A 12,603-nucleotide genomic window follows, 5' to 3' on the forward strand; every position below is an offset into this window, starting at 1 on the left:
ATTGGTTATGAACTGCAAAGAGAGAATAACTTCATCCATCTACATGAAAACCTCATGCATTAAAAAATCACAAGCAGAATGTCAAACACAAACATGTAAAGTGACTTACAGTTACAAGTCCTCCACAGTCCAGAATGTGAGCTCAGAGACACCGATGAGCTGTTTTCTCTCTTAGAAGTGTCAATGATGTACCAAAAATCGGTTCCAATTGCCAGAACGAGAACTACAAAGCTGAGGACACCAAAGGTGGCCACAAAACTGGCCAAACCTGTGAAAGTGATTTTCATTTTGTCTGAATGCGGCTTTCTACAGTGTTTGAAGAGAAAGTCCTCCTTCTATAGTGCTTTAACTGTTCTTCTTTCCCTCAGCGTTGTCCTTCTGGAAGCCCCTCGCCGGATGCTTTGCTGTGTATCTATTAACAGCTAGTGTTGGGCGATTTTACCAAAAGAGGGCAGTATGGTCCACTCTCTCTCTCTGTCTCTCTCTCTGTCTCTCTCTCTCTCTCTCTCTCTCTTTCTTTCTCTCTCTCTGGTTGACTTTGAACTGTGGCACAGATAAGATAAATGCCATTGGTGATTAAAAATGACAAAACATGATTAGTTATAGTCGTAATTACTACATATGATATCAATCCCCCTCTCTCATTAGTATGCAGACCTTTGTTTGTTTGTATCAGATGATTATCAAAGGGACCTCTAAATTAATTTGATTGTAAAGTCTTTCAGCTCACGCCTCCAGTCAGTTGTCAGGCAAGTTTCTGTTCCTGTACGATCAAAAATCAGAAAACTAAGTGTTCACTATTGACAAAATATCAATAATAATAATAATAATAATAATAATTTATAGCAGTAAAGCAGATATTATATCCATAATAATAATAATATAAATTAATGTAATAAACAAATAATAGATTCTCAACAATATTTGATAATAATATACATTGTTTTGTTTATAAATTTGCTAAATAAAATGAAAATAATGGCGTTATTATAATCATGATTATTACAGTATATCTATATAATCACTAATAATAATAAATAGCATAAAAATAAACAGTCAAAACATTTGATAATAAAATAAAATCTTTTTGTTTTATTTCGCTTAATATTAATTAAAAAATGTACATGAATTGTGTGTGTGTGCGTGCGTGTGTGTGTCAAGCGCGTTCTACTTTGGAACTATTTTAGAGCGTTCTTTCACACACGGTCTGCTTTTAATGTAACACTCGTGCAAGCGTAATCTCTCGTAAACTGCAGTATAGCGTTTATTTAAACTATCTCACCATATCGTTACGCTCATATTTTAGTGTGATTTAATGCACTTGACTACACTACAAAAATTATGTAAACTCCTCCTCGTCAACTACTCGGTAAATATTGACAGCTCTTTGCACCAGAGCTGATTTGAAGACTACGAGGTATGAAGACGTGTGTCAGAATCTAGTGAGCTGTTTACCTAGACAGTACTGAACTTTCTGACTCCAAGTGAGCGGACTACCTGGTTTAAGGGCTACTTAAGTAGTCCACTCTCTAGGAGGCACAGCCTTGCGCAGACTTGAAGTAATCAGTACTTGATGCTTGCTTTACCTAATTGTACGATACGCAATCAATTATTTCCTTACGTGAAATTTCGTACTCTTTCTGTTTAGCTGCGAGAAAGTGAACGATCAGAAAGTGATTTTTGAGACTTGAGTGCAGTAGATCACTAGTCAGAGTCTAATGGTCACGCCCCACTTCAATATATTTCTTAGACAAGATTACAATAGCTTTCAGTCGAGCCCAAACAAAAGACAAGCGTTCAGTTCAGATGTTTTCATCAGACGACTTGTTCTGTCTTAAAATAGTTTCCCAATCCGTGTAAAATGCCAAATTTATCATAATTTCTCTAAGTTTGTGTGGACATTTTACTGCATTTAAGAAGGATGATGAGCTATATTAATGAAATTGCTCTATTCCCCAGAGCTGTGTCCATGATAGAGTGACATGCAGCCTTGGCCATGGACCAGATCACATTTAGAAGTGACACTGTTCTATCTGATGTGCATCTGCTGTTACCAAATGCTTGCCATCTCATGAAGAGACTTAACAGCGTAGGACAGCCAGGTAAGGAGAGCGGGCAGACACCTGTGCATCTTATTGCTTGTGTTTGGAATAAATACTAACTACTTACTGCAGGGGTTTTCATTAAAGGGGTCATAAGATGCAATTTCTATTTTTCCTTTCTCTTTGGACTGTTACAAGCTCTTGGTGCATAAAGAAGATCTGTAAAGTTGCAAAGACTAAAGTCTCAAATCCAAAGAGATATTCTTTATAAAAGTTAAGAGTCAGCCACGCCCTCCTAAAACGGCTTGTTCTAACACGCCCCCACATATCTACGTCACGATCTGGGAAGATTTGCATAACACCGTCCAAATGTTCACGCAAAGAAAGAAGGCGTAACCTTTATTCTCGCTGTAGTTTTGTTGTTTCCGCTGCCATGTCGTAAAGACGCTGTGTGCTTCGTTGTAAAAGCGAAACTACTTTGTTTGGTCTTCCAAAAGAGGACGATATCTGCTTTGTCATGCCTGGAGCTGATCCGTGCTGGTCGCTGAGGAGATACTACAACTTTGCGCTGTCGATCGGCTTTCACTGTGGACGAAGCCGAGTCCAGCCCGGAGTCGTCACTTGTCCTTCCGGACGCTCCTTCGTCGAAATCGCCGGCCGCGCCGTTCTCAAGCCCGCCGGCAATGTTCTTTTTAGCAGCATCATATGACCCCTTTAAGGCAGGATGCATTAAATTTTACATTGTTACTAAAAAAAAATCTATTTCAAATAAATGCTGATCTTTTGAAATTTCTATTCATAAAATCAAAAAATATATGGTATCCACAAAAAAAAAATTAAGCAACTGTTGTCAGTATTGATAATAAGAAGAAATGTTTCTTGAACAGCAAATCAGCATATTAGAATAATATTTGAAGGGTCATGTGACACTGAAGACAGGAGTAATGATGCTGAAAATTCAGCTTTGCCAACACAGGAATAAATTTGAACATTTTGGCACATTTTGAACATTTCATGCATTTTGTGTTTAATTTGCATACTGTGCACAGTATACATTATACTGCATATATGTATTATAGGTGTATGTTAATATACTATTCTGAACATAGCTATAATCTATACACCTTTTTTTTTTCTTTCTTGCTATATATATATATATTATTTTATTTATTTATTTTTCTGTTACTTCACTTATTTTTGGCAGTTTTATAAATAACAATTTCATGGCAGTGCTCCATATTACATATTTGAGAGTTTGTCATTAGCAGCTGTAACCTTTTGTGTTAACAGCCTTGGTCCCTGGCTATTTGGTTTCCATGTGTGCCCTACGTACTGATAAAATGACTGTCAACCATTCCCTGTATACACAGGTTTGACCTTTAGAAGGCTATTAGCCTGTAATTTTAAATGACCAGCAGGCAGTCAGTCTCAGATTTATTTATAATCAGCTATAGGCTATACTTTATATAAAGTATAGGATTTTTTTTATGTGGGCAAATTGAACAATAAACAATGCAATTTGATATAATGTTATGGCCAAGTTTTTTTTTTCCTGTTGTGTTCCGGGTCAATAATGCCCAGGCTCACAACATTTATCACCGCAAAGTCCTGGTCTAAGTTCATGGAAAGCAATGCTGGGTGGCCTATTCTGGCCCTTAAACCCCTGATGTGACCATGTTGCATAGGCTGTGATTCATTATCCTCACCAGAGCAGCTAGGCTCAAATGAAGCTGAAATTATACCGGAGACGGCCTATCACTATTCTTAGAAAAAGATTTTGAATGCCTTAGATGAGGTGACCTTTACAACGCTAGACTGGAGCTGACACTGTAAGACTGAGCCTTACGGTTCTGCTCTTGAATAATAAGATGCATGGTGTTCCGACTCCATCAGGCAGAAATCACAGTTTCAAACTTTTGACAAAAAGTTCTATGCCCATACTTTGTCTATCAATCTAATTTTTAAACATAGTCCATTACTAATTAAAATCATCCAGACTGATTTTTATGCTTCACTCTCTCCGTCTTGAACTCATTGATCCAAGCCCTGTAGACCCCATTTCTAGCAGATTCAAAATCTCTTTTATCTGTCCATGCTTTTGTCGTCATATCCCATTCAAATCTCTGTTGTCCCAATTATTTGTACGATTAGAGTATATTTTAAATGCAGTATTCTTTGATTTAGTGTTGTACAACTGCAAGGTTGTAAACCCAAAAATGAGCTGCAAGTCAGTTCTTGCTGTGAACAGCAGGGGAAAACCATGCTAAATGCAGATAATAAAATACAATATAATATACTCATGCATACACTACCTTTCAAAACTCTGGGATCAGTGAGATCTTTTTAAAAAAATACCAGCACCAGTTTACCATCCAACTGGGCTCATCAATGATAATCTCATCGAGTTCAGCCAGGAATCTTGGGGTGATCTTTGATGATCAGCTGACCTTTAAAGATCACAGCACGATCATGCAGGTTTGCACTACACAACATCAGGATCAAGACCCTTCCTAACAGAACATGCAACACAGCTTCTCGCCCAGACCCTTGTCATTTCTAGGCTGGACTATTGCAATGCTCTTCTGGCTGGACTTCCAACATGTGCAATCAGACCTCTGCAAGTGATTCAGAATGCAACAGCACATTTCGTTTTCAATGAGCCCAAGACAGCCCATCTTGCACCGCTTCTCATGTCTCTGCACTGGCTTCTGGTCGCTGCTCGCATGAAGTTCAAGTCATTGGTGCTTGCCTACAGAACTGCCACGGGCTCCGCACCCTCCTACCTCCGGTCTCTCCTATGCGTCTACATCCTCTCCAGAAGCCTGCAGTCGGTAAATGAGCGGCAGTTCATAGTCCCATCCAGAGAGGCACAAAACCTCTCTCAGGGACGTTTTCTTTCACCGTATCCTGTTGGTGGAATGACTTGCCTAACTCCATCCGAACAGCCGAATCCCTCACAATCTTCAAGAAACAACTGAAACCTCATCTCTTCCGTTAGCATCTAACTGCCTTATATTAATGATAATAATAATAAATAAAAAAAATCTATGACTTCACTTTTTCTGTTCTCTTATTATCCTCCTAGCTTTTTACTATTTTAAACAATGACTGAAACCTTGTATAACAGGCACTTCTCGTTTTTTTGCCATCTTATGATAAATCACTTGTTGTATTCCTCAAATGTAAGTCACTTTGGATAAAAGCGTCTACCAAATGAATAAATGCAAATGTAAAATAAATTAATACTTTTATTCAGCAAGGATGCATTAAATTGATCAAAATTGTTAGTAAAGACATTCATGATGTTACAAAATATTTCTATTTTAAATAAATGCTCACAGTTTCAAAATCACGGTTCCCACAAAAATACTATGCAGCACAACTATTTTCAACTTGAATATTAATAAGAAATGTTTCTTGAGCACAAAGAACAATTAGATCAGCATATTAGAATAATTTCTGAAGGATCATGTGACATTGAATTCTAAAAAATCTTACTGACCCAAAACATTTGAATGATAGTGTATTCAAAATAATTTTTTTTTTTTTTTTTTTATGTTTCTTTCTAAGGGCCAAAAAGAATGTCAGTTGCAAGAAATCTTGGCTGACATTATAAATGGACCACAAGGAAAAAACATGTTTGAAAAGTTTAATTTCTTTCAGTTGTGAAAAATTTATATTAGACTCTTAAAGCATACAGGAAAAAAAGTTGAATCAATACTTTTTGTCTTTTTTATCACTACTACTACAAAAACAAATCCATCTAAATGATGTAAAGACTCTTTTCTTAGAAACTTAATCGGTGTTCCTGTAAAAGGCAGACTCGTGCTTGGTCATTAGCAATGCAGAAAAGACAGAAATCACATCTGCTCATTTCTGAGCCGCTCTCATTCTGTCTGTCACAACCAGAGTTCATTACTTCATCATAACTGACTCGGCATCTTTGTGTCTGCTGCAGCTGAGGCTGGTGTGACCATTCTATAAACCAGTTATATAAGTGAGTTCACACCTTTGTATATTATCTGAAAATGGATTTGCATCTGTTTGTCCAGTCTTCACTTCGAAGTTCAGAATTCTGCGGGATTGCGATGGAAAAGACTCGAGCGGTGAGTCGCCTGTCCGTGAGAGCACTGATGCATCGAATGTTCCTCGGGATGAAGATGGGGACCTGGATGTGGTGAGGAGGCCCAGATACGCCAGCTGTAACAGGGATGCAGTATGTCCCATTATCCTCAGTCAATCCACAGCGACACTGACCGACGAGGAGGAAGATTCTGAGGAGGACGATGGTTCCCGTGACATCATTAAAATTGGTGAGGGTTGTGTTAGAAATGTATGGGATTTAATGGATTTGTTCTGTCACATTGTATGATTTTAAACACCTAAATGTGTTTTAAACAGAGCATACTATGGCAACACCTCTGGAGGATGTAGGGAAACAGGTGAGGATAGTGATGAAGGGTGATTATGCCATACATCTACTCTGCTACATTGTTCAAAGTTGTGTCGTTTGTCATTGCAGATCTGGCGTGGTGCTTTCCTATTGGCCGATTTCATCCTGGTACAAGCAAGCATGTTCAAAGGCGCCACTGTCCTTGAGCTTGGAGCTGGAACAGGACTGACCAGTATTGTCATGGCAATGGTGGCCAAAACGGTGTACTGCACAGGTGGCAATGTAATTTAAGTAATTTAAAGTAAAATGTGCCTTTGAAAATAGAGATGTGCAAAAATGTGCAAAAATAGAGAATAATGCATCAGAGATTGTCCATGCTGATGATCCCCTTGCTGCTATACATTTTCACATATAAAATCTAAAGGATCATGTGACACTGAAGACTGCTGAAAATGCAGCTTTGCCATCACATGTTTTGAAATATATTCAAATAGAAAATGGCTATTTTAAGTTGTAATGATATTTTGCAAAATTACTGTATTTTTGATCAAATAAATGCAGCCTTGGTGAGCTTAAGAGACTTCTTTCAAAAAAATATTCTCAACCCTAAACTTTTGAACGGTAGTGTATTAATTTAGTTATATATATATATATATATATATTAGGGCTGCCCTCGACTAAAGATTTTTCTGGTCGACTAGTAGTCGTTCATTTTAAGCATTAGTAATAATAAACCATTTAAATCATGCTAATGAGCCTTTAATTGCCTACATAGCCTAATAAGCACTCAAGCGCACGCATAAAGCTTGCTACAGCACACCAGCAGAAGTAATGATGATGAATGTGTCAGGGAAAAACAGTTGGATTAAACTGCATTCACATTTTAATAATCTATTGATAAACTAGTGTTTTCGGTTTAAGAGATGAAGTCGGCAACACTGACTCGTCATCTCCACACTGTGGATGCGCCTGCATGCAAGTTTCATATGGATTACATAATCTGAGAATATTATGAGTGCACACAAATAAACGTAGAGACTTTACAGATTCGAAAGATGTATTACTCTTATCTGTATGACCAAAATGACAGAGTATTTTAAGAGCAAGTGACCGCACCGGCGCCTCCACCTGTCATGTTGTGAGCGCGATACTGTTCAGACACTTGAATAGCGCACATTTTTCTAGGTTAACATTAGATTGAGCGCCCAATATAAAGTTTCTACTAACATATTTCAGATGATAAGTCATGTTTGAGGTCTATGAATGATAGGTGAGCGTTTGAATGTACTGTATTACCACAAAATCCAGCCGTTAACGATCAGTCCGTCACTGACTGAGTGACCTCACCACTTCCTGTGGAATTGTTTTTTTTCTAAATAAAATTTTGGTCGACCAAGCCTCTTCTCGTCAACTAAAGGTTAGTTGACTATTAGAGGGCAGCCGTAATATATATATATATATATATATATATATATATAACTAAATTAATTGTTTATTATTCTTTCCCCAAAATTGCAGAATTGTAAATGGTTAACACATTAACCTGTAGAGTTCTAAACAAATATTTTGTAAAATATTTTTGCTTGCATACCCATGAACATCTGAAAAATCCACTTTTGTCAAAGGATGTTTCAGTAGACTTTTGGAAGTGGTGTGGATGCAGTGATTACTGTTTTTTTCTTTCTTTTTTCTTGTTAGCTGCCATTTCAACTATTTGCTTTTTTCTGTAAGTTTCTGTAATACAGCCAGGTTTAGTTGGAAAGAAGTTCCTTTATTAGAGCAGCATGACTGGATTGATGTTCTCAGACCAGTGGAAGCAGATAGAGCCATCATTTTAAAGAGAGATAAAAGAGCTTGGAAAGACAATAAAAGACACCATCATCCTCAAAGTGTCTCTTTATAATGGTCCGAGGCCACAGAAAAAATACACAGGCTTGTAGATTTTACACCCAGATGTTATTCGCAAGAGACTTTTGTTGTGTGCAGTATCATTGTGTTAAATTATGAATTGATGTTTGTGTTTGTGTCAGTGTATGCTAGCAGGATATGGACAAAAGCGGTTTCTATTTATTTATAACTTCAGTATTGAGTAGACTGGAGAGGCCAGTGGTTTGATTGCTTTGTGCGGATGGTGTCACAGTATTCATTAACACACTCCCTCCTCCTGTGAGCTTTGTGCTGGACCTTTTCTAAGTCCTCTTATTATTTCACTCTGCCACTGTACAGAGAATTACAACAGATTATTGTGGCTTGGTAAAGAACTAGCAGGAGATTTAAAGGCACAACTAGATTATGATTAAGAACTGATTTGATAAATATTTCTAAGTTTCAGAAAGAAATGTTAATGCAAATCAAGCATGAACTGGATTAAAAGGCTTCATAGTCCACAAACACATTGGGCACTAGGGATGCACCAATATAAAAATTCTAGTCGATACCAATTAGATGATAATTATTTTTGTCATGGCCAATAACCAATTAATGACCAATATCAAAATGCCATACTATTTTGTCTAATTGAAAATACAACACTGAAAACTGAAATATTGTATGCGAATCCTATTTGAATGAGCAAAATAACATTATAAATGTACAATATGAAAAATGGATATTCGTTTTAAAATTTGCTAAAGATAAAGAGATCTACCTGTGTTTTCAATTGTTATTTTGCATTAATTAAATAAGACATTAATGTCTTATGTTTAACATTATTATTTTTATTTTTATTTTTATTTAAAAGAAAGAAAATTACACATTTTAAATGAACTTTAAGTGTCCGTTAGATGGCAATCTACATGTAAAAATAGGGAAAATGATCATGCACAATTAAGTATCCAATACAGGTTGGGTCAGGTTGTCCATGTCCACACATTGCGTTGTGGACTTTATCAAACCTGATTTAGTCTCTGTTTAATTTTACACCAATAATGAACACATTAACATGTCACTGTTATGTAATTCTCACACTAATTTGTTTTCAGTCTCAGGTCATCTCTTTCTTTTCAGTAGTCTTTTAAACCGCACTGGTGTGTGAATTAGTCACAGTACATTTCAAAACATTTTCGCTTTGTGATTGGTTTCAGAAGATAAAGAGCTTGTTTTGGATGGAAGAAGTTTTTTTTTTCATTGTTAGCTCACTAAATGAAAACATCTTTGTGTTTTGCAGATGTTGGTGACGACCTTCTGAGCATGTGTCAGAGAAATGTGACTTTGAACAAGCAGCACTTTGAACCCCAAGGTAAACATTAACACCATATCAGGATGTTAAGCAGCACTCACTCATTAACGACAGCTTTTAGGGCCCTTTTCATGTTGATAATGTGTAGAGAGTGCCTGTGTGTGTGCTGCTCTGTTTTGTGCCGCCATAATTGTGTAAACGAGAATTTGAATTTAAATTGAATTGAATTTGTAGTTTGAATTTAACAAAGCAGGAGTGTGGAAGAAGCTTGTGGAAACAATGGTTCCTATGAAAACGATTTTCTTCAGTTCATTTTTGTACTTGATTTATGTACTTGATCAGGGCTGAAGTCAAAGTGTTTGTCTGGATGTTCTCCATAATATATGGTGAAGCTGAAACTAGATTTTCACATTTTCTGAAGAAATCGAAGGTAGTGCTTAAGCTTGCAAAAGTCACCACTGACTTGTTGCTAAGTGGTTACTGAGGCATTCAAAGTGGTTCTTGATGAGTGCTACTGTATGTGGTATTGTTCGTTTGTGAGGTCCTACTTCAATTGGGACATAAAGTTCCCGCTAGGGGCTACTAGCTGTAGGCTGTAAGATCCCAGTAAAGTGATGTTTTGTTACAGAATGTGACATTGAACTTCACACAGTTATTGAACTAAACTGAACCAACACTGTACTGACTTGTACTAAATAAGTCTTGTAAAGAAGTCTTGTTAGAGCTGCTTTACAGCAGAATCTGGATTTGATGAAATTTGCATCATTGATTTAGTTACTTTCCTGGTTATTACTGTGAATCTGCTTTGAGACAATCTGAATTGTATAAAGCACTATAAAAAACCAAGGTGACAAGTAATCAAGAGCTGTGTTGAAAAGCCATGAATTTCAGTGGTGTTTGATGTTTTAAACTTAAATTTAAATAAATGAAATTTCCATTGAAATACATTAATAATAACTAAATAAAATTATTGTATTCAAATATGTAAATATTTAATATACAGGAACTAAATACTAATACAGCTAACTGTAACTGTTACAATTTTTATTTTTATTTCTTTTTTGTGTGCGTGTGTGTGTGTGTGTGTGTTTAAACCTGCTGTGCACAAGTGATACTGGGCAACATATACTGCAAAGTTTGCCATTTAAATTGATTTGAAGCTGAGCAGCCTCTAAGAGCTCATTTATTCATTTAAAGGGGTCCTATTATGCTTTTTCACTTTTTCAACTTTAGTTAGTCTGTAATGTTGCTGTTTGAGCATAAAAAAGATCTGCAAAGTTACAAAGCTCAAAGTCCAATTCAAAAGGAGATATTTTATTTAACAGAAATCCCTTTTCAAAAACTACAACGAACGACTCGTTTGGACTACAACGCATATTTTCTGGAGATGTTGGTGACGACCTTCTGAGCATGTGTCAGAGAAATGTGACTTTGAACAAGCAGCACTTTGAACCCCAAGGTAAACATTAACACCATATCAGGATGTTAAGCAGCACTCACTCATTAACGACAGCTTTTAGGGCCCTTTTCATGTTGATAATGTGTAGAGAGTGCCTGTGTGTGTGCTGCTCTGTTTTGTGCCGCCATAATTGTGTAAACGAGAATTTGAATTTAAATTGAATTGAATTTGTAGTTTGAATTTAACAAAGCAGGAGTGTGGAAGAAGCTTGTGGAAACAATGGTTCCTATGAAAACGATTTTCTTCAGTTCATTTTTGTACTTGATTTATGTACTTGATCAGGGCTGAAGTCAAAGTGTTTGTCTGGATGTTCTCCATAATATATGGTGAAGCTGAAACTAGATTTTCACATTTTCTGAAGAAATCGAAGGTAGTGCTTAAGCTTGCAAAAGTCACCACTGACTTGTTGCTAAGTGGTTACTGAGGCATTCAAAGTGGTTCTTGATGAGTGCTACTGTATGTGGTATTGTTCGTTTGTGAGGTCCTACTTCAATTGGGACATAAAGTTCCCGCTAGGGGCTACTAGCTGTAGGCTGTAAGATCCCAGTAAAGTGATGTTTTGTTACAGAATGTGACATTGAACTTCACACAGTTATTGAACTAAACTGAACCAACACTGTACTGACTTGTACTAAATAAGTCTTGTAAAGAAGTCTTGTTAGAGCTGCTTTACAGCAGAATCTGGATTTGATGAAATTTGCATCATTGATTTAGTTACTTTCCTGGTTATTACTGTGAATCTGCTTTGAGACAATCTGAATTGTATAAAGCACTATAAAAAACCAAGGTGACAAGTAATCAAGAGCTGTGTTGAAAAGCCATGAATTTCAGTGGTGTTTGATGTTTTAAACTTAAATTTAAATAAATGAAATTTCCATTGAAATACATTAATAATAACTAAATAAAATTATTGTATTCAAATATGTAAATATTTAATATACAGGAACTAAATACTAATACAGCTAACTGTAACTGTTACAATTTTTATTTTTATTTCTTTTTTGTGTGCGTGTGTGTGTGTGTGTGTGTTTAAACCTGCTGTGCACAAGTGATACTGGGCAACATATACTGCAAAGTTTGCCATTTAAATTGATTTGAAGCTGAGCAGCCTCTAAGAGCTCATTTATTCATTTAAAGGGGTCCTATTATGCTTTTTCACTTTTTCAACTTTAGTTAGTCTGTAATGTTGCTGTTTGAGCATAAAAAAGATCTGCAAAGTTACAAAGCTCAAAGTCCAATTCAAAAGGAGATATTTTATTTAACAGAAATCCCTTTTCAAAAACTACAACGAACGACTCGTTTGGACTACAACGCACATTTTCCGGGATTTGTGATATCACAAATACCGACGAATGGGACGAGACCTGGTTGAGCTGCACTAGAGAAGGCAACGAGTGTTATCACTATGTCGGAGACACGCTAGCTTTCCCAAGGCAGACGAACTTAGAGTGGTTACAATCATCCGGGTTTAAATCGCGCTCAAATTGATTTGATTTTGACGCAATATTTACACTGAAGCTCGCAGCAGGCG

General features: G+C 36.5%; 2 protein-coding genes across 5 annotated transcripts in view; one reads left to right on the forward strand and one right to left on the reverse strand.

The window, feature by feature from the left end:
• LOC107738619 (transmembrane protein 114-like) overlaps positions 1-390 on the reverse strand; it is a 15,468-nt gene extending 15,078 nt beyond the window's left edge. The window contains exon 1 of the mRNA XM_016550395.1: positions 110-390. Coding sequence (XP_016405881.1) covers positions 110-287 — 178 coding nt within the window. The 5' untranslated portion in view covers positions 288-390. The remainder of the gene's footprint in view (positions 1-109) is intronic.
• The window catches only part of LOC107738618 (methyltransferase-like protein 22), a 17,463-nt gene that overhangs the window by 1,616 nt on the left and 3,244 nt on the right, over positions 1-12,603 (forward strand). For 2 of the 4 annotated variants that reach the window (XM_016550392.1, XM_016550393.1), the window contains exons 3-6: positions 6,095-6,355; positions 6,444-6,484; positions 6,565-6,709; positions 9,602-9,673. In XM_016550392.1, coding sequence (XP_016405878.1) covers positions 6,095-6,355; positions 6,444-6,484; positions 6,565-6,709; positions 9,602-9,673 — 519 coding nt within the window. Of the gene's footprint in view, positions 1-1,187; positions 1,418-1,959; positions 2,103-6,094; positions 6,356-6,443; positions 6,485-6,564; positions 6,710-9,601; positions 9,674-12,603 lie in introns of those variants that run through there. The other 2 variants (XM_016550390.1, XM_016550391.1) reach the window with 2 other exon arrangements.

This window comes from Sinocyclocheilus rhinocerous, unplaced genomic scaffold (genome assembly GCF_001515625.1).
Source record: "Sinocyclocheilus rhinocerous isolate Xijiao unplaced genomic scaffold, SAMN03320098_v1.1 scaffold1155, whole genome shotgun sequence".
In the NCBI taxonomy this organism is placed as follows: domain Eukaryota; kingdom Metazoa; phylum Chordata; class Actinopteri; order Cypriniformes; family Cyprinidae; genus Sinocyclocheilus; species Sinocyclocheilus rhinocerous.